This window comes from Pelobates fuscus, chromosome 2 (assembly GCF_036172605.1).
Source record: "Pelobates fuscus isolate aPelFus1 chromosome 2, aPelFus1.pri, whole genome shotgun sequence".
Taxonomy (NCBI): Eukaryota; Metazoa; Chordata; class Amphibia; order Anura; family Pelobatidae; genus Pelobates; species Pelobates fuscus.
Genome location: NC_086318.1, coordinates 92,962,632 through 92,989,818, shown reverse-complemented (window position 1 = coordinate 92,989,818; position 27,187 = coordinate 92,962,632). Strand labels below are relative to the sequence as shown.

The 27,187-nt window shown below is 43.3% G+C and overlaps 1 protein-coding gene across 1 annotated transcript in view; it reads left to right on the top strand.

Moving 5' to 3' along the window:
* Positions 1-27,187, top strand: part of CLSTN2 (calsyntenin 2) — an 827,610-nt gene that overhangs the window by 536,889 nt on the left and 263,534 nt on the right. Inside the window, exon 4 of the mRNA XM_063442469.1 lies at positions 13,733-13,941. Coding sequence (XP_063298539.1) covers positions 13,733-13,941 — 209 coding nt within the window. The remainder of the gene's footprint in view (positions 1-13,732; positions 13,942-27,187) is intronic.

Genomic DNA, 27,187 nt, shown 5'->3' with positions numbered 1-27,187 from the left:
TCTAGGAATCTGTAGTTACTTTGAGCTATCTCTGCAGTATTGACTAGCGGGGTTTTTTTGACTCTAATCTATCAAAGAGAAGGTATTTAGCCCGAGCTAAGCATTTCACTAGCGGCCTCTTACAGTTAGATGATGACAAGCTGTGTATTTTGACTGTGTCAGACCAGCTGATCAGAATCTTAGTAACCTGCCGGGGTGCTAGCCGGACTATCTAACTTGAACTTCAGTAATCTGTTTAAAACCTCAATAATCTTTGCAGAATATACCAGTGAGTATTTAGACCCTCATTTATTGCGGACCTGCGATCTAGCAGGAGTTAGTACTATGGTATTATACTAACTGATTTCCAGAGACAGACGTCTCGTTCAGCTCTCCCTATTTGTATGTTTTGGGGACATCTATGCTCTTATACTACGTGTCCACATCACCAGATGTTGTTAGGCAGAGGCAGGGACCTCTAGCCAACCAAGTTACACCATTAAAAGGCAGTACAGGCCAGTCCAGAGTATTAACATGATCTGTCTGTTCTGGACAATTTATGAGGTCCAGACCTGATATTTATCAGAATATCTTACCCCCTTTCGGGACTTAGACAGTAAACTCACCCTATTATATCTCTGGCGTTACCTGTCTGACTTTCTATTTGTATATATATTTTTCATTTTTCTGTGACCCTACTACTATCTTTGTACTGACTGCTGCACGGTATTCTGATATTCTCCAGGGAGTCTCCCTGCACGAATCACTGCCAGCACTCTGTACGTCTCTCATATCAAACTCAGACACTCTGCTCAGACGACTCTGTGTCACTGATACATAGAGACTAGTTATTATTTCTCAGCATAACCATACAGTATAAGTCTGCACATGCAGTCTGAGAAACTTATTATCCCAGTAGGGACACATACGTTTATTAACGTTTTCTTTCTCTCTTTCTTTTATGTTATGTCCGTCTAGAGCTCGATATCTCTCCAGCTCTTAATATATTGAGAATTCATTAAAAAACCTATCTTTTTATATTGATAATTCATTAAAAGTTACATTTTATTTAAGGTCACTGGACAGTCCAGTTCTTTGTTTTTTCATTCAGTTCTATGGGTTAACCCCTTCATTCACTGTCCAGCTACTCTATTTAGCAGCTTCATCCTACCTTCTACGTTGATTAACTCTAGGGTTTTAATACCCACTTCTTTCAGAAGCTCAATTTATCAAATTGATTTCACTAGTGCCACCTCCGAATGACTGATCTTTTAGACAAACTATTAGATCCCAATTTGGGTCAGGAAGAAATAATTAATGTTTTTTCCACCAATCCACTATCTCAATCCTCTAGCATCCACAATGACATCAATCAGGCTTTTTTCAATATCCAGAAATCATACCAACAACAAATTCGGTCGTTCTGGGAAATAACTAGCCTTAAACAATACATTGAACAAAAATTGGTTCCTAGAGGACTACGTCCAGAAGTCCTTCTGCCTGACAAGGTACAATCTGAGGACCAACTCAAAGAGTGGAACTCCATTTTGCTGGATTGCTCCTACCGCTTAATGGGCTTTCTCATCAAATTGGAAACCTCCAACTTTGAAAATATTAACCTCAAACTAACTAATGAAATTAGTCAAATTAAGGAGTTTAAAACTGAGAATTTGTACCCACAGATGGAAACCAAATTACAACAAAATATAGATAACTTCAAACACCATCTGAAAGTTAAAAAACACACAAAATTCCAACGTGACTTTCACGATTTTAAAGAGGGACAAATCTTCAGGCGAAGATCCAAAAATCGTAGAAGTAATAACACTAATTCTAACTCCATCTCTTCTGGGGAAACCTCCTGGTCTGACACTGACAGTGCCCCCTATAAACCACAAAGGGGTAAATTCAGGAACACTAGCAGAGATAGAAACAAAGCATCCTCTGCTACAGCCACAGCCCCTAAGAGTATTCTTAAGGAGTCAGACAAGATAGTGTCTTTCCTCGATATTCCCATCTCCGTTGACACTAACAACCCTCCCCAATCTGTACCCCAATCAGTTCCTTTTTTAGAACAAGGCCCCTATCGTCACCAAAGGGGGAGACTTCGGGACAGGGACAGGTGGGGATACAAACAGAATCGGACAAAGAGTTAAATCCAAACAGGATTATAAACCTCTCAGATTTTATTCTGTTACCCAGACACATCTCTCTCCTTAACAAAGGCCTCTCATTTGTACCTACTCCCCAATGCAATACCTTTGACTGGACGAAGGACATTAATCTATTTGGTAGAAAAATTGCACTTAATATTATTCATACTAAAAAAGACACACAAACAGCTAATGACCTTGGGCTGACGTTAGAGGATTTTCGCTTGGCACAGAATCTAACCGATCTCTTGGAGGAACAAAATCCTAACAAACCACTGACTGACTTCAAGCCAGAAAGCTGGTATACTCCAAACTTTAAGGAATTACCACATGTTGACTTATTTGTTCAAATGTCAACCAGCGAATTCGAAAAATCAGACATCCCCACACCACCCAAGAACTTGACCGCAATGGAATTCAAGGGCTTAAAAGAGTTAAAACAATCCACCAATACCATCATTAAACCGGCCGATAAAGGGGGTAACATTGTTCTCCTTAACCGTGATAAATACATTGAAATATGTATGACACATCTGAACGATAAGGAATGTTACCAATCCTTACCAAGCGATCCGACGACTAAATTTGTGAAGGAACTGGAGACTATACTAACAGAAGCTGAATCGTTACAGATTATTACTCCTCAAGAATGCAAATATCTCCTACCACATAAAAACCCTACCATAGCAACTTTTTACTGTCTGCCCAAAATCCACAAAAACCCGCTAAATCCACCTGGCAGACCTATAGTCTCGGGCAACAATTGCTTAACCGAAAGATCCAGTAGATTCATTGATAAAATTCTACGACCCATGGTGATCACTCTACCATCGTATTTACAGGACACCAAGTCTACTCTTTTAACCCTGGAGGGCCTACAGGTTCCCCCCTACACTCTTCTGGCAAGTCTAGATGTAGTCTCCCTATATTCCAACATCCCCCATGACAAAGGGATCTTTGCTTGTGATTTTTTTCTGAACCAGTCTAGCATCGATCCCTCAAAGAAGAACTTTATACTCAATCTGTTGAAGTTTGTTCTGATGCATAATTACTTCATGTTTAACGGCAGGTACTATTTACAATTGACCGGCACTGCCATGGGTACGGCTTGTGCCCCCACATATGCCAATTTGTTCTTAGGTTGGTGGGAGCAGCATGTCATCAATTCCTCACTATATCACCCTTACCATGGATATATTTTGAAATGGTACAGATATATTGATGACATGCTGCTCCTCTGGACCGGCTCCTGTGTGGCTTTTGAAGAATTCGTTAATGTACTCAATACGAATGACATCAACCTCAAACTCACCTCAGTCATTGATGTACATGAGCTAATCTTTTTGGATTTGAGAATTATATTACTTGACGATGGAACCATACAAACTGAGCTATATAGGAAATCAACTGCAACTAATAGCCTCCTACACTGGGACAGCCATCACCCTTACAGTCTGAGGGCATCTATCCCTTATAGCCAGTACCTCCGTGCTAGAAGGAACTGCTCCGAGGATGACTCCTTTTATCAAGAATGCCAACTATTAAGAACACGCTTCAAGACATTGGGCTATCCCAATAGGGTCCTGAAGAAGGCATTCCAACGCGCAAGCCAAACTGACAGACTGACCAGCCTTAGGTCAACTCGCTCTAAAACCTCTGACTCTACTCCAAGATGTATTGCGACCTTTGATAGCGGATGGGCCACTATGTCCAATATATTATCCAAGAACTGGCCCATTTTACGCCATAACCCTATACTTAACAAACTACTACCAGATCATCCAGAACTGACTGCCCGAAGAGCAGTTAATTTACAGGACATGCTTGTCCATAGTCACCTGGCATCCCCTCAGGCCACTCCTAACTGGCTCACCCAAACCAAAGGGACATACAGGTGCGGACACTGCAAAGCATGCAAATACATTTTACCATCTAAACTAACTCAGTCTAACTGTTCCAAAATCACAGTTCACACCAATGCCCTTATAAATTGTAGCACCACCAATATCATCTATTTGATAACTTGTGACTGTGGGCTACAATATATTGGTAAGACCTACCAACAGTTTAGACGCAGAATCCTGCAACACATCGGCTCCATCAAAAACAACATTACCCCTACCCCTATTGCCAGACACATCCAGAATTTTCATCATGGCAACGTAGATTGCTTGAAATTTCAAGCAATCGAAAAGCTTCTTCCTCACCCGAGAAAAGGTAATTTAAATCGACTTTTATTACAAAAGGAGTCACAATGGATCTTCAAATTCAAAACACTGACCCCTAGTGGCTTGAATGAAGAATACAATTACACCCCCTTCATTCATAAATAATGTCAGTTCATTCACTGATGGCACATCTTTTTACAGGGACTACCCCTTACCATTTATAATTCTATTTGACCTTGTAGCAATTGGGTATTTTACCCCCCATTTCTCTCTAATTCCTATTACTTTTTAGTAAACCTTTATGGAACCTTCATATTTACCCTTATTTGCCATACAGGGTTCTGAAACGATATATTGTATAGAATACCCTTACAATTGACTAATTATGGCTTGAGCAACTACTTTCATTCCGGAAAAGAACAATCTTCAAGCCAGCCTGTACCATGCAGGATTATCATCCTTATGGTCAGCATTCACTATGAATCTGGACATCGCAGAAAAGTATGTGCTACTCTACCCTGTACACTAAACTTAGCTACTGCCTTGCACTACTCAGCAGGCTTACCGTGCTATCAATTTTACAGCACTGTACCCAAGCACGTACCATTCTGCAACTGATACAACGTTGCAATTAACATTTAGCCATTACTATTTCTGTATCATCACTTTGTCCAGTTTACAGCTTGGCAATCTTTTATACCCTGTTAATGTTGATTGGTCAGTAATCTATCGGACTTGCACCACATCATCATCACCATATATCTTTATCAATATATGGTCACTATCCAGGTTCCTCTAATGTATGAATTCTTCATACTAGCTGTTTGGGTTCCCACTACATCTCATCCAGCATGGTAGGAGTTAACCGGACCCAACTTTGGTTGCCCCTCCCACCGACCAATCAGGACGCAAGGCGCCCTATTTAAAATCGGACACACGAGATCTCTACTCACCCCTTGAAAAGCCGCTCACAGGCGAAACGCGCGTCGGGGCTTTCGTTTTGTGTAAACTACTTTGGACAAGCCGTAGTAAATCTATTGAGCCAGACTAATTGAGCTGTACTTTAGTAATCTTTAGAAGTCTAGAGTTACCTTTAGTAATCTCCGCAGTATATACTAGCGGGTCTTCAGACTCTGAACTATAGAAGAGAAGTTATTTAACTCGTGCAAAGCATTTTGACTAGCGCTGACAAATCTGTGTAAACATACCGAACTAGACCAGTTCATCAAGATTCTTAGTTATCTGCTGGGGGACTAACCAGACAAAGTTTATTTAAATCTGAGTACCTGTTGCAATCCTTAGTAATCTTGACAGTATGTACCAGTGAGTCTCCAGACCCTCATTTACTGCGGAGCTCTGTTCCGTGTAGCTGCATTTGACAAGCTGCACCTATTCCACCGAGCCAGACTAATTGACCTGATCTTTAGAAAGCTCTAGGAATCTGTAGTTACTTTGAGCTATCTCTGCAGTATTGACTAGCGGGGTTTTTTTGACTCTAATCTATCAAAGAGAAGGTATTTAGCCCGAGCTAAGCATTTCACTAGCGGCCTCTTACAGTTAGATGATGACAAGCTGTGTATTTTGACTGTGTCAGACCAGCTGATCAGAATCTTAGTAACCTGCCGGGGTGCTAGCCGGACTATCTAACTTGAACTTCAGTAATCTGTTTAAAACCTCAATAATCTTTGCAGAATATACCAGTGAGTATTTAGACCCTCATTTATTGCGGACCTGCGATCTAGCAGGAGTTAGTACTATGGTATTATACTAACTGATTTCCAGAGACAGACGTCTCGTTCAGCTCTCCCTATTTGTATGTTTTGGGGACATCTATGCTCATATACTACGTGTCCACATCACCAGATGTTGTTAGGCAGAGGCAGGGACCTCTAGCCAACCAAGTTACACCATTAAAAGGCAGTACAGGCCAGTCCAGAGTATTAACATGATCTGTCTGTTCTGGACAATTTATGAGGTCCAGACCTGATATTTATCAGAATATCTTACCCCCTTTCGGGACTTAGACAGTAAACTCACCCTATTATATCTCTGGCGTTACCTGTCTGACTTTCTATTTGTATATATATTTTTCATTTTTCTGTGACCCTACTACTATCTTTGTACTGACTGCTGCACGGTATTCTGATATTCTCCAGGGAGTCTCCCTGCACGAATCACTGCCAGCACTCTGTACGTCTCTCATATCAAACTCAGACACTCTGCTCAGACGACTCTGTGTCACTGATACATAGAGACTAGTTATTATTTCTCAGCATAACCATACAGTATAAGTCTGCACATGCAGTCTGAGAAACTTATTATCCCAGTAGGGACACATACGTTTATTAACGTTTTCTTTCTCTCTTTCTTTTATGTTATGTCCGTCTAGAGCTCGATATCTCTCCAGCTCTTAATATATTGAGAATTCATTAAAAAACCTATCTTTTTATATTGATAATTCATTAAAAGTTACATTTTATTTAAGGTCACTGGACAGTCCAGTTCTTTGTTTTTTCAAACACCGCTGAGACCTCCATACTTCCAGAAATTCGTATGGAAACTACCGAATGACCCGCCGTTCGGTAGAAAGAGCCCCATAAACAAGGGAATTCATTCAAACCCTCTCCAGGCTCTATAACACAGGCAATTCGCCTGTTTTCATTCCCTTGTTTGTGACCGACCGCAGGGCCAAAATGCATGGAACTGTTTTCGGATACTTTACCCATGCGGTCGGTCAAATCTTTGGAACCCCATATCTCACGAACCATTCATCCGAATTACTTGAATTTTGGATATGTTGTCCCCCTGAATAAGGGCTATCCAGCGATGCTGGATTTAAAGGTGTACCGCCGGGTTTTGGGGTACATCCAGAACTTGGCTGAAAAAGTGTACCGGATAATTGAGTTTAATGTTATCTGAGGGGAGGGGATGTGTGGGCTGAACCATGTATGTGATTGGTTATTTTATGCCTCCCCCTGGGTGTGGCCTGTATGTGGATTAGTGTAATAAAAGCCAGGCTGGATGAGACAGTCCAGAGTTCCTGTTTTAACCTCAAAGTGATGTGTCGTCTCATTATTGGGGGAAGGATTTATTGTATGCTGTTCCAGTTGACTGCTAGGGGTACAAGCCTATTCGTATGGTTCCTATTCAATGGTCTACAGCATTCATATGCTTGGGAGAATTTAAAAGGTTTCTCGGATTCGGTGATTGTGGTGTCTGCCAGAGTGCTTGGAGTCCTCAGGAAGCACTAGGAGCATCCTTTAACGGAGGTACCAAGTCGGGGTGCCAGGTGATCCGTTACATTGGTGGCAAGCGGTGGGATGGCGTCCTAGTGCGAGGTAAAGCAGCTCGGAGACACAGTTCGTTTGGATTACAAATTGAGGGCAACGCTAGCAGTCGTGCAGCGCCCCTGGGAGCAGACAAGTATGGAAGGTTCTGGCTCTGGAGATGATTGGCTGGCCGAGGTGAGGCAGCGAGTGGCCGAGTATGGGGATGATATACCCATGGAGACACGCCGGGTGATCTGGAACCAGGTCATGGCTGAGCGAAACACAAGGCTGGACCGAGAATTCCGGTTGGCAAAAGAGAGGAAGTATGCTCAGCAGCAGGAGCGGTACAGCAGCCGAGTAGAGGCTGCATCCGAGGAGGTTAGCCGTCTTTCCCTGAGGCGGCGGGAGGAACCCGAAGTGGGGGTCCTCATAGACTGGTCCTGTGAGGAACCACAACAGGCAGGTAGAGATGGGACCAAGGTCTCTCCACCGGGCCCTTACTCACAAATGTTGCGGGGCCTCACGGATTGGTCCTGGGAAGACCCACAGATGGCAGGTGGAGATGGGACTGCGGTCTCTCTACCGGCCCTACAGGGATGCTGGGCAGTCGGCCCAGATCCCCAGCGGCAGTGTGCGTTACAGGGAGCTGAAAGTGCCGTTCTTGCTCCCCAGCGGCAGTCTACGGTGCAGGGAGAGGAGCCTGTTATCCCCTCTCCCCAGCGGTTGAAGGTGTGTAAGGGAGAGGAGTTTGTTACCCCCTCTCCCCACCGACAACCTAACCCACCAAGGGGAGACAGTAAACCCCTCACCAGCGCAGATGGGACCGTGGTCTCTGCGCCCAAGTTACAGGGAGCTGAAGGGGCCGTCCTCCCTCCCCAGCGGCAGTGTGATTTGTTGGGAATTGGGAGCCCAGTCTCCATTCCCCAGCGGCAGTGTGAATTGCAGGGAATTGGGAGCCCAGTCTCCATTCCCCAGTGGCAGGCTGAGTTACAGGGGACAGAGGTAGTTGGTCCTACCCCCCAGCAGCAGAGTGATATGCCGGGAAGGCAGTGTGAAGTGCAGGGAGAGGAGAGCAGCGTCCTCCCTCCCCAGCGGCAGGCTGAGTTGCAGGGGGCAGAGGTAGTTGGTCCTACCCCCCAGCAGCAGCGTGATTTTTTGGGAATAGAGAGCCCAGTCTCCGTTCCCCAGCAGCAGGACACTGAATTGGGAGGAGAGACAGTCGGTCTCCCTCCACAAAGACTGAAAGTAGGCATGGGAGAGGAGATTGTTACCTCCTCTCCCCAGCGGCAGATCATCAATGGGCAGAGTGTTCTAATGGGAGAGGAGATTGCTACCACCTCTCCCCAGCGGCGGATCATCAATGGGCAGAGTGTTCTAATGGGAGAGGAGCTGGTTACCACCTCTCCCCAGCGGCAGCTTAATGTACCAGGGGGAGACTGTAAGCCCCACACCTGTGCAGATGGGACCGTGGTCTCTGCACTTCCAGCACAGGGGGTAGGGACGGTCGGTCCTGCCCCCCCACAACAGGGCTGTTTAGCCAAAGGGGAGACAGTCTGTCTCCAGCAGCAGAGCTGTGTAACTAAAGGGGAGACAGTCGGTCTCCAGCAGCAGAGCTGTGTAACTCAAGGGGAGACAGTCGGTCTCCAGCAGCAGAGCGGTGTAACTCAAGGGGAGACAGTCGGTCTCCAGCAGCAGAGCTGCGCAGCTAAAGGGGAGACAGTCGGTCTCCAGCAACCAGGCTCCAACCAGACAACTCCTGTAGTAGTGCTGGCACCAGGGCAGAGTACCGCTGGTCTCTGCCCACTCAGCAACCCACCAAAACAGCCTACCAGTCCCCCACACAGCCGGGGTGAGGCACCTGGACCTGGACAAGTTTTTCCATTACTCAGGTGTAGTAACCATTCATTGTGGGTGGACTGTACTGCTGTTTCTGTTTTGTGGGTGGGCTGCTGGACTAACAAGGGCACTGACCGGCAAGAGGTCAGGTACCCTGTTAGTATGTTTGGAAAAGGGGAGAAATGTGGCGAAACCAACCTCGCCACTGGGCCCTGGAGAAGCCTGTTTGCTAGCCTCCTACCTACTGACTATGGCCCCTGGGTTATTTGGGGCATATTGTACTGTATATTGCTGCTACTGGCCCTTTTAACAGCATCTATGGACATATTGGGACTTTTGGGACTACTGTCCCTTTAAGACTGTGAAGCATATTCAAGTGTACTGCCTGTAATATTATATATGTATTTATAGATGTGTTAAGTTTATCCTGGGTGATTTGTATGCAGCATTCTGATTGTTCGGTAGAATCACTCCATTCAGTATATTGAGTGAAACTACCGAACAACCAGACCACCCAGGAATGAGTGTGCCTCCAATTACCGTTTGCAACAATGTTGCAAACGGGTAATTGGCAATCATGTAATGTGTTCTGTGTCCTCTGGGTGGCCGCCATTCAGGAAACAAACACGTGGCGGCGGCCATCTTAAACTACCGAACAGCGGTGTTTTGCCGTCGAGTGTCTGGAACTAAAATCGGACACTTGACTAGGCAAACACCGCTGAGACCTCCATACTTCCAGAAATTCGTATGGAAACTACCGAATGACCCGCCGTTCGGTAGAAAGAGCCCCATAAACAAGGGAATTCATTCAAACCCTCTCCAGGCTCTATAACACAGGCAATTCGCCTGTTTTCATTCCCTTGTTTGTGACCGACCGCAGGGCCAAAATGCATGGAACTGTTTTCGGATACTTTACCCATGCGGTCGGTCAAATCTTTGGAACCCCATATCTCACGAACCATTCATCCGAATTACTTGAATTTTGGATATGTTGTCCCCCTGAATAAGGGCTATCCAGCGATTCTGGATTTAAAGGTGTACCCCCGGGTTTTGGGGTACATCCAGAACTTGGCTGAAAAAGTGTACCGGATAATTGAGTTTAATGTTATCTGAGGGGAGGGGATGTGTGGGCTGAACCATGTATGTGATTGGTTATTTTATGCCTCCCCCTGGGTGTGGCCTGTATGTGGATTAGTGTAATAAAAGCCAGGCTGGATGAGACAGTCCAGAGTTCCTGTTTTAACCTCAAAGTGATGTGTCGTCTCATTATTGGGGGAAGGATTTATTGTATGCTGTTCCAGTTGACTGCTAGGGGTACAAGCCTATTCGTATGGTTCCTATTCAATGGTCTACAGCATTCATATGCTTGGGAGAATTTAAAAGGTTTCTCGGATTCGGTGATTGTGGTGTCTGCCAGAGTGCTTGGAGTCCTCAGGAAGCACTAGGAGCATCCTTTAACGGAGGTACCAAGTCGGGGTGCCAGGTGATCCGTTACACTCAGTGTGAACCTGCTTTCATCTGTGAAGAGCACAGCACAGTGGCGAATTTGTTCTCTGGCAAATGCCAAACGTCTGCACGGTGTTGGGCTGTGAGCACAACCCCCACCTGTGGACGTCGGGCCCTCATACCACCCTCATGGAGTCTGTTTCTGACCGTTTGAGCAGACACATGCACATTTGTGGCCTGCTGGAGGTCATTTTGCAGTTCTCTGGCAGTGCTCCTCCTGTTTCTCCTTGCACAAAGGTGGAGGTATCAGTCCTGCTGCTGGGTTGTTCCCCTCCTACTGCCTCCTCCACATCTCCTGATGTACTGGCCTGTCTCCTGGTAGCGCCTACATGTAATGTAAATACACTGCCTTTTCAGAGAAAAGACACTTTGTGCAGCACTGGCTTTGGCTCATATGGCAGATCATATAGGTGGGGCATTGTAATGGGCGGCGGGGTGCGGCACATTTTTGTTTGCCTAGGGCAGCAAAAATTCTTGCACCGGCTCTGATCAATATTAGATTCAAGAGAAGGAGAGGTAGAGGTTAGGGTGCTGGGTACACTACTTGAAACTTAAACATAGGGATATGTGATGGTAAGTTTAGATAAATGTAAATTATATGAGAGTTGGTTTTGGAGAGTTAAGGAATGCTTTTGTAAAGAAGTTTCATTTCATGAGTTTGAGAAGAGTTGTAAATGGTGTAGGAAGGTTTTTATTGAAAAAATAGGTTTGGGAAAAATTATGAGAGAAAAAATTAAGTAGGGATTGGATAGGGTTTTGGGCAAGATTTATGAACGTATACAGAAAATGGGATACAGCTGAATATCTAAAACAAAAAAAATAACTAATAGTGCAACACTGTTGCAGGAGGTTTGCAGTGCTCCCACTTTATATGGAACTCACAGACTCCAGATGAAAAGAACGCATTGAGTTTGCCTTCCCCCCAGGGGAGGTCTGGTTTCTCAGTCAGAATGGTGCTTTTGGATCCAAATCCGGAATCAGGTAGGTAGGTAAAAAATTATTTATTACAAATAAATTGAAAAAAATAGATTGGTGGTATATCACCGGTCCTACGCATTTCGTTTCTATGGAAACTTCCTCAGGGACCACCTTTTATACAATCATAAAAACATAAAAAATATGTCTAAGCATTTCATGTCCTACCCTTCCCTTTCCACCCACTTCTTAAATAGGGTTCTTCCTGATTCATTCTTGTGTGTTTGTGGGTGTTGTCTTCTAATTTACCAATAACTGAAGCTAGTAGGAGCTGACTAAGGAGAGATTTATATAAAAGAGGGAGATATATGAAGGTACAAACATGGTAGATCAGATGCTGGGAGAGTTTCCACAGAAGGAATGAAGCTTGAGCAGATGGAGGCATGTTGGGGTGATACAATAAATTAAATTGTTTAAAGGATTCTCAAGACGTTGCTAAGAAATTATACAAAACACTTTATAAAACCAGTTATCTTACTACACAGCATCTCCTGCGCTTAACTTCCTCCTGTTTGTGCTAATCTTGGGAGTGCATCTCAATACAGGTTACACCTCTCCAATACACAATAAGATAACGGGCACTCACAGAAAATTCAGCGCTTGAATTAGGATCCTAATGAAACACATCTTTCATTTTAGAAAAATAAATATAAGTATTTATATTTCTTTAATAAAATACATGTTTATTAAGCTCTGGAGTCAAGCACTGTAAGAACTTAACTGTTATAATGTTCGGTGATACAACATCTTGACACATTTGTAATGAATGCCAGCAGGTGCAACTATGAAGTCAGAGATAAACCAAAGGATTACATGAGTGTTGAGCAGTTGTAGACTAACATAGGGTAGTCCACCACAGAGGACAGAGCACCCTCCTCTCACCAGCGCAGGCACCTTCTTACCAGCTGTGGTTGCACTGGTATTTGTCTGCTTTGCAGTTTCAATTTACCAGTCCTCATAGACAGGGGGGGGGAGGGGGGACTGCTGGAATCAGTTTGTGCTATGCCCATGACTGAACAACTTCCTTGCCGTTGTGTACTTATGCCAAGAGCTGGGATGTAACATCACTCTAGCCCTGGAGTTAGTACAGAGCTGCTGGGGGCTGTGCAATCAGTGCAAAGACTGGTCCTAGCAGCAAACCAATGGACATCAAGGGTCAAGATTTATATAAAAATTGAACGCGTATGAGTGTATGAATGTGAGTTTGTATGTGTGTGGGAATATGTGTGTGTATGAATGTGAATGTGTGTTCATGTGTGAATATGCATATGTGCATATGAATTTGAGTATGCATACATGAATGTACATGTGTGTGATTATCAATGTTTGCATGTATGTACATAAAAGTGAGCATGAATCTATATTGATGTGTGTGTGTATATGGATGTTAGTGTGTGTGCTTGCATATTCCCTAAGAAAAGGGCATTGCAGAGAAACAAAAAATGTATTCTATAGATTGGGGTGGTGGGTGCCAGTTATATTTCCACCCCAGGTCCCAGATAACCTGATGTTGAGAATGCATGTATAGAGGAGGGGTTGTTGAGGTTCGTGTTAAACTCACCAAGAATGGCAGATAGATTTGTGAGGGGAGAAATTGCAGGTAGAAAACTCAACAAATGACTGGTGACTCCTAATGATACTATATGACAATAAAAGCAGTTTAAAAGTATTCCACTGTTTTAATATTTTTTTTATTTTTTTTAAAACTCCTTCAAATTAGCATGTACTTGTATTGTTATTTATTGGGATGTATTGTATTATTAGTATTTTTACATTGTAAGTGGGAAAATCATTGTTTTTTTAACATTAAAACATACTCAGATATTCCTATACTTGTGTTTTCCAGGGCTGTAGTCCACATACAAGTGAATGATGTAAATGAGTTTGCACCAGTATTTAAGGAGAAGACATACAGAGCTACAGTGACAGAGGGCAAAATCTACGATAGCATCCTACAAGTAGAGGCAATGGATGAAGACTGCTCCCTGCAATTCAGCCAGATCTGCAATTATGAAATTGTTACAAATGATGTGCCATTCGCTATTGATAGAAATGGTAAGTACTTTGTTCTCCATTCATCAACACTGAAATAATTTATTACAAAAAAAAACAATCATTAATTTTTATTTAAACATAAATACATATACAATAGAAAATGGACAGCATTCACGGTTCTTTTTTTTTTTTTCATAATATACAACAATACAAAATCGATATTTTAAACAGACTGGGTCTTTATCAAATTGCAAACAAAAGCTAAAGGTGGAAGTTTATAGGTACAAAGTATGTGCACTCATCAGTCCTCATCTTCATTAGTTTTAGTATATATTTTTTTATCCTTTGTGTGCAATAGTGGCCTTCTCTTGTAGAGTGGTCCAGAGAGATCAGTAGTTACTGGTAGTCTCTGCCAATGCTGACATAGATCCTGAGCCTCTATTCTGATTGGAGAATTGGGACATATTTTGTTTTCTAATGCAGCACAACCACTTAATGCAACATCTGTATCTGGGTAACCCACCCCACTGAGTAGTGCATGTTAACACACATTGTATATGGTGTCTATAAATACATGTACAATTTAATAATTACAGTACAGTTGTTAATTATTTTACTGGTAATATAGTCTGTGCTGCGGGAACAGCCTTGTCCTAGAAGTTCCAGCAGAAGTACAGTTGACCCAAAAAAATATTTATAACAGTGGTTGCTGTACTTAAACCATTCACGAACACCAACATATCTCATATGTCACTAGGTATGTTGGTGCACTGCATCATCTCTTAGATGTAGGTAGTACTACTAGCGGAGTGGGACAATTATCACAACAAGGAAAATTAATTCTGATGCACACTCCAAACAGGAGAAAATATTTGTGTGACTTCTGTAAACTGCAGAGAATTTATGCTTTCTTTCTGTCTGTGATGACAGTGTAATAACGACCTGGTGCTGTAAAGACCCTCAATGAAAGATGTTCTGACACAATAGAATGAGCCGTATTGATAAGCTGGGTCAGAGAATATTATTTGCCCTGCTCTTGATACAACTATGTGTGTCTTCTACACATTTGCAGAGACACTCAATACAGCAGGAATTGGATGCATAACAGTCTCTTTTAACAGCTGCAACACTTCAGAAACACAATTGTGGAAATGTCTCAAAATGTTACAAACAGTTTTGCACATTCTTTTTGGTGCAATTTATTGAATTTGTCTGTTTTTTTTTATCTATTACTTCTTTTGAACCTTCATTTTTTAATGTCCTCCTCTCTGTTCTCTGTGGCTATTCTCCATCCTAGCATTCCCATCCATTGCCTAATTGGCTCTTCTCCTCACATGACTGAGGGAATGGATACATTTCAGATTCACAGTTAAAATAAATGGAATGTCAATGTTGTCGCCCATACATACACACATGATGGTTATTGTAACTAAATCAAGTGGTTTGTCACTTACATATGTCCAAAGAAGAATGATATTGAAGGGACTTCTGAGCATTACACACAATTTGTGACTGCTGTAATTAGTTCTTACTAATATGTCAAGAGAGATGTCTTTTTACTATGAAATGTTTACATGCATTATGCACAAAGTGCATATAGTATGGTGGTGTTGAATGTATCACAAAAGGCAGCAATGGTTTCAGCTCAGTTGAGCGCCACACATTTTTTTAAAACATTTTAATTTCAAAGTGAGATATGTTCACCCACTCTGAATTTAGTTTCACATTAAATTGCTATATCTGCCTTTTTTAGACATCTGTAATAATGTTCCTCATGCTGTTGGTCAACAAGAGTGTTGGCTTATATGCAGATTTTTTTTTTTACGTTGACAATAGGAAGTCCATTAAATATTCTATGAATTGCCAAGGTTAACTAAACTAATTCTCTGTAGCCACTTCTCAAAGATAAATACTACCAGGCAACACTTCCCATGAGCATGTAACATGAGATAGCATTATATCTTAATTTCCCAGCAGAATTATGACAAACATGACAACGATGATCTTAATGTTTATGTTAATATTTGGGTACATTAGATGTTTTAAAAAAAATAGCAGAATGTCTTTGTATCGAACATAGCAGAATCTTACAAAAATACCTATTTTAAAAAAAGAAAATATATAGTTTTATAAAAGAAACACAAATGCCTTGCGAAAGTAATATTAAAAAAAAAAAACACTTAAATATCAAGAACACAGACCATTACAATGAACGTGTCCTGTCACTGTTGCTTCCTAAGCAGCAGTGCAAGCAAAGTGCGATACCGCATGAAATATCTTTCAAATGAGAATAGAATTGTCTATATAAATGCCTGTCTGTCATAAAGTACGGCTGGGGACCTAAAGATAATAAGCTAGCAGAAGCCAAATGGAAAAAGAACTAGAAAACTGCTTGTCTTCCACACAACAACACACTTTTGGCGTTCAATTATTTGGATTTTAGTAGAAGAGTATTGCAGTGATGGATATGTTTGGGCTTCAAATTGCAGGACTTTCTGCCAAACAAAATTCTCTCTTGGCTAATGCACTTATCACAAGCACACCAGATCTGTAACCTTTTAAAAAATGAAAGGGTGTTTTAGCATTTGCATAATGAATGATTTTGAAATTGGACAGGGTGCTACGCCCAGAAAATACTGTGAAATGCTAATCTTCAACATTCTGTTTCAGCATTCTGATAGAAAGCTAATAATGCTTTTTATCAAGTAGGAGAAAGCCGGAGACTGTCTCTTGAAATATATATATAATTTATTTTAAAAAAAGTTAGAAAAATTTAACAACGCTGCATGAATGCCTAGCAGCACAAATTAATTAGCAAAAGGCTCCCACACTGACTGGCAAACACAAGGCAATGATGGTCATGAAGGACCCTCTTAAGGGAACAACACCATCTAACTACCAACCAACCACCTGCCGCCCCACAACACAGAAGGTCCTGTCAGGCATCATAGCCTCCAAGATCAATGGGCATATGAGTCAGTACACGTGCAATACTCAAAAGGGGATTGGAAACATCTACACAGGATCAAACACCAACTACTGGTAAACCAAGCAGTCATGCAGGATTCTAAGACCAGATAGATCAATCTGTGCACAGCCTGGATTGACTATAAGAAAGTCTATGACACCACGCCACACACATGGATACTGGATTGCTTGGCTCTATACAAGGTCAACAAAACAATAAGAGCCTTTATCAAGAACTCAATGGTCAAGTGGAAAACAACTCTAGAAGCCAATTACAGGACAATAACTTAAGTAAACATCAAATGTGGCATATACCAATGTGATGCTGTTCTGCATAGGCCTCAACTTAGCCAGATCATCAAGAAGAGTGATACGGATACAGGTTCAAGAGTGGAGCTACTATCAGCCAACTACTCTACATGATAAGTGTGGAAGGATGATATCAAGAAGAGGGAAAATGATCATGATAGAACAAGTTCAAGTACCAGAAGGCCAAAGAGGAGATGTAGAGAATAGCTACAAGTACCTGGGGGTAACACAAGCACATGGCAACCACGAGGAAGTGGCAAGGAGGATAGCAGCATCCAAGTACCTCCAGAGAGTCAGACAGGCTCTGAAGTCCCAGCTCAATGGCAAGATCTATGCCATCAATGCATATGCCCTACCGGTCATTAGATACTCAGCTGGATAATAACCTGGCCAAGAGAAGAACTGTCACCATGTATGTCAAGACCCAGAAACTACTCACTATGAATGGAAGATTCCACCTGAAACCAAGCACCCAGAGACTGTACACAAGTTGGAAGGAAGGAGGCCGGGAACTGATGAATGTCAAGGCCACAGTCCTGGATGAAACACAGAGCATCTTCAAGTACATCACGAAGATGACCCCCAAAGATGAACTGCTAAGGGAATGCCTTAGACTTCAAAAGATAGAGGATGCAGAAAAGGAGGAGGTTCCATGTCAAGACAAACCTCTCCATGAAGTGTACCATCAGCAGATAGTGGAAGTGGCTCACATGACAAGATCCTACCAGTGGTTGGAAAAGGCAGGACTCAAAGACAGCACTGAGGCATTAATCCTAGCAGCACATGAATAGGCACTCAGCACCTGATTAATAGAAGCTGGGATTTACCACAGTAGGCAAGACTCAATGTGCAGACTGTGCAAAGAGGCCCCTTAAACAATCCAGCACATAGTGGCCAGTTGCAAGAAGGAACGGAAGACTGCAGTAGTGGTGGATATGGCAATACCCAGTGACTTTAATATCAGGAAGAAAGAAAATCATAAGATTGAAAAATACCAAAGACTGAAAGAAGAGCTAGAAAGGATGTGGAAAGTGAAGGCAGTAGTAGTCCCAGTTGTGATAGGAGCACTCTGGGCTATGACTCACAAGTTGAGAGAGTGGCTTCAACAGATTCCAGGTGGGACATCTGAGAGCTCTGTCCAGAAGAGTTCTAGGAACAGCTAAGATACTGCACAGAACCCTCAAACTCACAGACCTCTGGAAGAGGACCCAGTAATGAGGAATAAACATACCACCCAGGAGGGAGGAGAAAATAATATTTTTATATTTTATATACATAAAGCTTACAAAGTTTCCTTGTACACTGGCTCACTAAAAAGAAATTCAAATTGCCAGGTGCTAATCCTAGGCACAAATATACAAATATGTAGCAATGGGATGCACTCATAGTCTTTTCAACAATTTGTTATACTTAGTGGTAATACATTCAAGTAGGATTTCAGTATCTCCTAGGGACTTTCCTCAGGACCACTAAAGATTTAGTGGTCATGAGGAAAAAAAAAACAAATATATATATATATATATATATATATATATATATTTGTGCTCGGAATTTAAATACGTAATGGATAGTAACTGTGAGCAAAGTTGGTTGTGGTGTGCCGAAACCAACGTACGAGTGGGCCTGTAAATAAAAGAGGGCCCACCAAGGAGAATGTAATTATAACAGGGTGTAGGTGGGTGGGAACAATCAGCTGAAAGGCAGAGGTGAGTAGGGGCTGGGAGTTTAAGTAGGGGACTTACTCCTCCCACAAATTCAGGCCTCCACAAGTTCAGGCCTTTTAACATATATATATACACACACTAATTTGGTATCCAAAGGAAACAAGGATACATTAATGGAAACATCTGGCAAATGTCAGGACAACTAAGGCAAGGCAGGAGAACACTCCATGTAATACAGAAAAATACAATACAATTTCAGAAAAACCACTGGCAGTCAACAAAGTCAACACTGGAACTAGAGGACCAAAGCAATTATTTTCAATTGTATGCACTGCAGTGTAAAACTACTCTTCCAAGTATGAACCCTCATTGACCCTATATGTGCTGTATAGTAGGGAATATGTGCAGCATGGTACACAACCCAAAGCTGCAATGGACAACATTTGAACAATATACAGAATATCTTTCCAGACTGGTTGACCATTTTACTGCACTCATAATATGATTGAGTAAAAACTGGGATATCAGGAGAAATGATTTACACTCCTAAGTTAGTTGAAAGATCTGTGATATTTACAATCATGGCTCGCAATCTGACTTCTGAGCGTAACTCAGCTAAGCTATTATATTCTTATTCCTGACATAAGTGCAGACTTTACACTATGTTCCGAAAAAAAGAAGAAAAAAAAACAGCATACGTTTTTAATTATAGCTGAAAACAGTAGCATTTCTTAGGTGACAGATATAAAATAATATGCCTGTCAGAAGGCATCTGAAAATGCCAAATACAATTGTTCAAAAGCAAATTTATGTTATATAGTTTTTGTACATCCTCCATTTTAACACTATAACAGAATAGAAAATACTTCAAGCCCATCACGGTAATGTACAGATGTAGCAAGAGCTAATGTTTTTGCTACAACCGGCTCATGCTGTGCAAACGGTGATAGGGGAATATTGTGTTATTTTCTCTGCTGGACCATAGCAGCAGGTGTAATAGGTTCTATTCTTCCATCGTTCAAAATTCTTAAAGCACGAGTATCTCTCTCATTTGATTTTTATAGACAAATAACCCATTGTGTGCAGGGGCGTATTAGCCGCGAGGCAAACAAGGCATTTGCCTTGGGCGGCATTTTCCAGGGGGCGGCAAAAAAAGCCGCCCCCCAAATGCCCAAGGCAAATGTCTTGTTAGCCTTGCGGCTAACAGACATGCTGGGCTGCTGCGTGGCGGGCGGGCGGGGGGCGGCGAGGGAGCACTTCCTCTGAGCTGTCTGCTCAGCTCCCTCGCGCGCCGCACAGTGAGGCTGGGAGCCGGAATATGACGTCATATTCCGGCTCCGCCTCCCAGCCTCACTGTGCGGCGCGAGGGAGCTGAGCAGACAGCTCAAAGGAAGTGCTCCCTCGCCGCCCGCCCAGCAGCGCCGCCCGACCGCCCAGCAGCCACTGGACCACCAGGGAAAAAAGAAGCCCCCCCCCCCAGCATTCCCAAAGGTAAGGAGGCTGGGGGGGGGGTTAATGTTAAAAAAAAAGCCACTGGACCACCAGGGAAAAAAGAAGCCCCCCCCAGCATTCCCAAAGGTAAGGAGGCTGGGGGGGGGGGTTAAAGTTAAAAAAAAAAAAAGCCACTGGACCACCAGGGAAAAAATAAGCCCCCCCCCCCCCAGCATTCCCAAAGGTAAGTAGGCTGGGGGGGGGTTAAAGTTAAAAAAAAAAGCCACTGGACCACCAGGGAAAAAAGAAGCCCCCCCCCCAGCATTCCCAAAGGTAAGGAGGCTGGGGGGGGGGGTTAATGTTAAAAAAAAAAGCCACTGGACCACCAGGGAAAAAAGAAGCTCCTCCCAGCATTCCCAAAGGTAAGGAGGCTGGGGGGGGGGGGGGGTTAAAGTTTAAAAAAAAAAAAAGCCACTGGACCATCAGGGAAAAAAGAAGCCCTCCCCCCCCCCCCAGCATTCCCAAAGGTAAGGAGGCTGGGGGGGTTAAAGTAAAAAAAAAAGCCACTGGACCACCAGGGAAAAAAGAAGCCCCCCCCCCCCCCCAGCATTCCCAAAGGTAAGGAGGCTGGGGGGTTAAAGTAAAAAAAAAAAAAAAAAAGTGTTAATGTGAGTGTCTGTTAGTGAGTGTGAGTGTGTGAGTGTCTGTTAGTGAGTGTGTGTGTGTCTGTTAGTGAGTGTGTGAGTGTCTGTTAGTGAGTGTGTGTGTGTCTGTTAGTGAGTGTGAGTGTGTGTGTCTGTTAGTGAGTGTGAGTGTGTGTGTCTGTTAGTGAGTGTGTGTGTCTGTTAGTGAGTGTGTGTGTGTCTGTTAGTGTGTGTGTGTGTGTCTGTTAGTGTGTGTGTATGTGTGTCTGTTAGTGAGTGTGTGTGTCTGTTAGTGTGTTTGCCTGTGAGTGTGTGTGTCTGTCTGACCGTGTGTGTTTGCCTGTGAGTGTGTGTATGTGAGTGTGTGTCTGTTAGTGAGTGTCTGTTAGTGAGTGTCTGTTAGTGAGTGTCTGTTAGTGAGTGTCTGTTAGTGAGAGTGAGTGTCTGTTAGTGAGTGTCTGTTAGTGAGTGTCTGTTACTGAGTGTCTGTTACTGAGTGTCTGTTACTGAGTGTGTGTTTCTGTTAGCGAGTGTGTGTTTCTGTTAGCTAGTGTATGCGTATCTGTCAGTGAATGTGTGTGTGTGTATTTAGAATGCGGGGCGGGGTAAAGGTTGGGTGGGGGTGGCGCGGGGGGGGGGGGCGCCTGAGTTTTGTTCTGCCTAGGGCAGCACAAAACCAGGATACACCACTGATTGTGTGCACCATATATAGAATTAAAACATACACACAGATACACATACACACTGACACACTGATGCACACACTGGCACATACAGATACACACACACTGAAAGATACACACACTGACACTCAGATACACACAGTGACAAACACTGTCAGATACACTGGCGCGTACACTCAGATACACATTGACACACAGATACACACAGTGACACATACACACAGATACACAAAGGCACATACACACACTCAAATACACAGAGTGACACATACACTGACACACAAATACACACAGTGATACATTAATACACACAGCGACACATACACAAACTGACACACAGATACACAAACACTGCCAGATACACACACACCTCAACGCCTTACGCTCTCCAGCACATCATTTTCTATATGAAGCTAGGAGGAAGCTGCCTCCCAGCATCCCACACTACGGGGGCCCGGCCGCACTATTAATCGGCCACGCCGCTGACCGGGTCCCTGTGCAGCAATGCCCATCAGGTGGCCCTAAGTGCATGGGCCACCAGATGGGCAAATCACCTCAGAACCCTTATTTTGTTCTTGCAAAACACCAATTGGGAAACGCTGTGTCAGGATTACTGTTTGATCCAGCATGTAGAACTGTATAGCACGGATGACAAATAAGTAACGTATTACCGGTCCTTAGAATGGCCGGATTTAACGTACATAGAATAGTCAAAAATACTAGCCGAGGTCAGGGAACACAGAAAGGGACACAGCGATGAGGAAAGCCAGGAGTCAGGACACCAGAATATAGAGAAGTCAAATAAGCAAAGCCAAAGTCAAAAACCAGGTAGAAAACTAATAACAGGAATGCGCTCTCGGACAACCACAAGGAAAACCACGACAGGGCACTGAGCAGGATGAGAACTGGGCCTAAATACCCCTCCTTTAGTTCTGATAGGCTGTAACCGGCCTTTGACCCCCAAGTCAGTTACCAGGTTTCATTTGTATAATTGCTGCTCAGCATTAACCCTTCTGTGGATTAGGTTGCTGCTCGGCACAACTTTTCTGTGTGGACAGTAAATGTCATTAACCACATTTCTATAAGCGGATGAATTTGTGACACCAGGTTTCATTTGTATAATTGCTGCTCAGCATTAACCCTTCTGTGGATTAGGTTGCTGCTCGGCACAACTTTTCCTGTGTGGACAGTAAATGTCATTAACCACATTTCTATAAGCGGATGAATACGTGACATTACCCCCCACCTGAAAAACGCCCACCGGGCGGGCAGGACCAGGCTTGAGAGGAAATTTGGCGTGAAAAGCGCGGATCTTACGGCCCGCATGCAGGTCAGGAGCCGAAACCCAAGAACGATCAGGAGGACCGTAACCTTTCCAAACAACCAAGTACTGTAAAGTGCCCTGAGAAAACCTAGAATCCACGATAGAAGATATCTCATACTCCTCCTGACCACCCACCACCAACGGAGGGGGAGGAACACAAGGAACAGTATATCTATTGCAGACAAGAGGTTTGAGTAAGGACACATGAAAAGTGTTGGGAATCCCTAAAGGTGCAGGAAGAGCCAGAGAGTAAGACACTGGATTGATCCTACGAGGCACTGTATAGGGACCAAGGAATCTGGGGGCAAACTTCATGCTAGGGACCTTAAGCTTGATGTTGCGAGATGACAACCAAACCCGGTCCCCCACTTGGTACACCGGGTTGGCACTCCTACGCTTATCAGCAAAATGTTTGAAGCGTTCAGCAGCAGCCCCTAGAGCAGTTTGAACCTTAACCCAGGTATCCCGAATGGAGGCCAGATGCTCATCCAGAGCAGGAATGGCAGTATCAGAAAATACCGCAGGGAGAACCATAGGATGCCTACCATTATTTACAAAAAATGGACTGTGCCCAGAGGAGTCATGAACAGCATTGTTTCTAGCGAACTTGGCCCACGGGAGTAGTTCGGACCAATTGTCCTGTGTGCTATTAATAAAACAACGCAAATAAACTTCTAATGACTGGTTAGCCCTCTCAGCTGTACCATTGGTCTGTGGATGGTAGGAGGAGGAGAAGGAGAGATCAATACCCAATTGTTTACTGAACGCCCTCCAGAACCTGGACACAAACTGAGAGCCCCTATCAGACACAATATTGTGAGGGATGCCATGCAAACGGACAATTTCACGTATGAAAATTAGGACCAATTCTTGCGAAGATGGCAACTTCTTGAGAATAGTAGTGAACCCAGCAGAGCTAGGAAGCTCAACAATAAAGTCCATGGATAAGTGGGACCATGGAATCTCAGGAACAGGAAGAGGCTGCAAAAGGCCACAAGGAAGTGCATGAGTCACCTTAGAAACTGCACACACAGAACATGCCTGCACATACTCCTTTACATCTTTCCTGAGTGAATCCCACCAAAATGATCTAGTGATCGCGTCAGTGGACTTATTGATGCCCGGGTGTCCAGCAGTTATATTGTTATTGTTAACACTTTCATTATATTAACCCTTTCACATAGGGGAACGAACAGTTTATCACATGGTTTACCACTGGGCGCCTGAGGCTGGGCCTCCAGTATGGTGCCAAGCAGTGGAGAAGACAGTGAGAGGACAATAGTAGCAATAATACAGTCTGGTGGAATAATAGGAGATGTCACCTGTTCCGGAGCTGACTCATTATCAAATTGCTCGGACAAGGCATTAGCCTTGGTACTTTTAGAACCAGGTCTATAAGTAATGAGGAAGTTAAAACGTGAAAGGAACAGTGACCATCTAGCCTGTCTGGAAGACAAACGTTTGGCATCACCTATATATGCCAGGTTTTTGTGGTCGGTTATGATCAACAGGGGGTCCTTGGAACCCTCCAAAAGATGTTGCCACTCCTTGAGGGCAAGAATAATGGCTAACAGTTCTCTATTGCCAATATCGTAGTTGCGCTCAGCAGGAGACATCTTTCTGGAGAAGTAGCCACAAGGATGCAATGGTGTTCCCTGGCTTTCTCTCTGAGAGAGAACAGCCCCTATTCCTGTCTCGGATGCATCAACCTCCAATATAAAAGGTTTACTGGTGTCGGGATGTTTTAGTATGTCCGCAGAGGCAAATCTTTGTTTAAGAGTCTCAAAAGCATTCACAGCCTCTTTGGACAATACTGTGCTACTAACCCCTTTGTGAGTCATATTAGTGATGGGGGCTATTACAGAAGAAAATCCCTTGATGAATCTTCTGTAATAGTTGGCGAAACCAATAAACCTTTGAATGGCTTTTAAACCAGAGGGTAATGGCCAGTGTAGTACAGCCTCTAGTTTTTTAGGATCCATTTGAAATCCCGATGCAGAGATGTTGTAACCCAAAAAGTGGACTTCAGGCTGGTCAAATACAGTATGCACTTTTCTAATTTACAATAAAGTTTATTTTTCAACAACGTCTGCAGAACCTGTTTCACATGGGAGTGGTGAGTTTGAAGATCAAGGGAATACACCAAAATATCGTCCAAAAAAACAAGACAAATGAGTAAATGAATTCCCTGAGTACATCATTTATAAAGTCTTGGAATACGGCCGGGGCGTTGCATAACCCAAATGGCATTACCAGATATTCATAGTGTCCACTACGGGTATTAAATGCCATCTTCCACTCATGATTCTCTTTAATTCTAACCAAATTGTAAGCGCTCCTAAGGTCAAGCTTAGTAAATACTTTAGCTCCCTGAAGTCTATCGAACAATTTGGAAATGAGTGGGATAGGGTATGCATTTTTTACAGTGATTTTATTAAGTGCCCTGTAGTCTATGCAAGGGCGTAACTCACCACCCTTTTTCTCAACAAAAAAAAAATCCTGCACCAGCTGGTGAGGATGACTTTCTTATGTGCCCTTTGCTCAAGGATTCTTTAATGTATTCCTTCATTATTTATCCTGGGGAGATAAGGCATAAACTGCCCCCTTAGGTGGCATAGCGCCTGGAAACAGGTTAATGGCACAGTCATATGCTTTGTGAAGTTCTCGGTATTGTATGGGAACTCCAGGAGTTTGGGGAGTGGTAGTGGGAAGGTCAATAGTATCCAATCTCTTTAGTACTGGTTTTATACATCTCCCCATACACTCTTTACCCCATTCTAATATCTCCCCATTAGCCCAGTCAATATAGGGATTGTGCTTACTCAGCCACGGAAACCCTAATATGATAGGACATGATGGAGAAGTAATAACCTGAAACGTCATCTCCTCCCTACGGGAGGCTCCAATAGAGATCGTAATAGGGACAGTTTTGTGGGTTATAAGCGGTTGTGTGAGTGGTCTACCATCAATAGCCTCTACAGCTAGCGGCGTAGGTCTCTCCTTGACCGGTATCTCATTACCCCTAATAAACTAGACATCAATAAATTTCCAGCAGCACCTGAGTCCATTAGGGCACTGCAAGAAAACTTCTTGTTTTCAAGGGAAATAGATACCTCAAGGAGGAATCTACTTTTGTTTTTGTTAGAGGACAACTACATCACACCTAAGATCTGTCCCCTTAAGGTTCTTAGGTGCGGAAGTCTTCCGGACGCACTGGGCAATTAGTTATCATATGTCCCTTTCTACCGCAATATAGGCATAACCCCTCCCTTCTCCTATACTGTTTTTCGGCCTCCGACAGTCTAGTGACCCCCAACTGCTTAGGTTCTGGTTCGGACTGTACAGGGAGGTTAGACAAAACAGGTTTAGAGAATTGAGGTGCTAGGGACATAGACGTACGTCTGGTCTTGCTTCTGGTGACTTCTCTGAGCCTTGCCCTTTAATTGATTCATTAGATAACCAATTTTTGCTCTGTCCGTGGGGAACGACCCTGGTGAGGCCTCAAAATGGTACTCCACCTGATTAAGAAAACCCCTGCATTCCTGGATATTGCCATCAAACTGTAGGGATGGCGATAATGAGATGCTAGGAGTCCTATTTACAGTGGTTGGAGGTACAAAGGGTAGAGGTGCTATAGGAGGAGAAGCTGCAGGCTGCAGATGTGCCGTTCTAGCGAGAAGCATACTGAAAGCCTGAGCGAAGTGATCCATGCGGTGATCATTCTCCTCTAATTTCCTCTCGCAAGCAGCTATGTGCTGACACAGTTCTACAGGATCTATGGCCATGTCGTAATGTCAGGATTACTGTTTGATCCAGAACGTAGAACTGTATAGCACGGATGACAAATAAGTAACGTATTACCGGTCCTTAGAATGGCCGGATTTAACGTACATAGAATAGTCAAAAATACTAGCCGAGGTCAGGGAACACAGAAAGCGACGCCTTTAGTTCTGATAGGCTGTAACCGCCCTTTGACCCCAAAGTCAGTTACTAGGTTTCATTTGCATAATTTCTGCTCAGCATTAACCCTTCTGTGGATTAGGTTGCTGCTCAGCACAACTTTTCTGTGTGGACAGTAAATGTCATTAACCATATTTCTATAAGCGGATGAATACGTGACACCAGGTTTCATTTGTATAATTGCTGCTCAGCATTAACCCTTCTGTGGATTAGGTTGCTGCTCAGCACAACTTTTCTGTGTGGACGGTAAATGTCATTAACCATATTTCTATAAGCGGATGAATACGTGACACCAGGTTTCATTTGTATAATTGCTACTCAGCA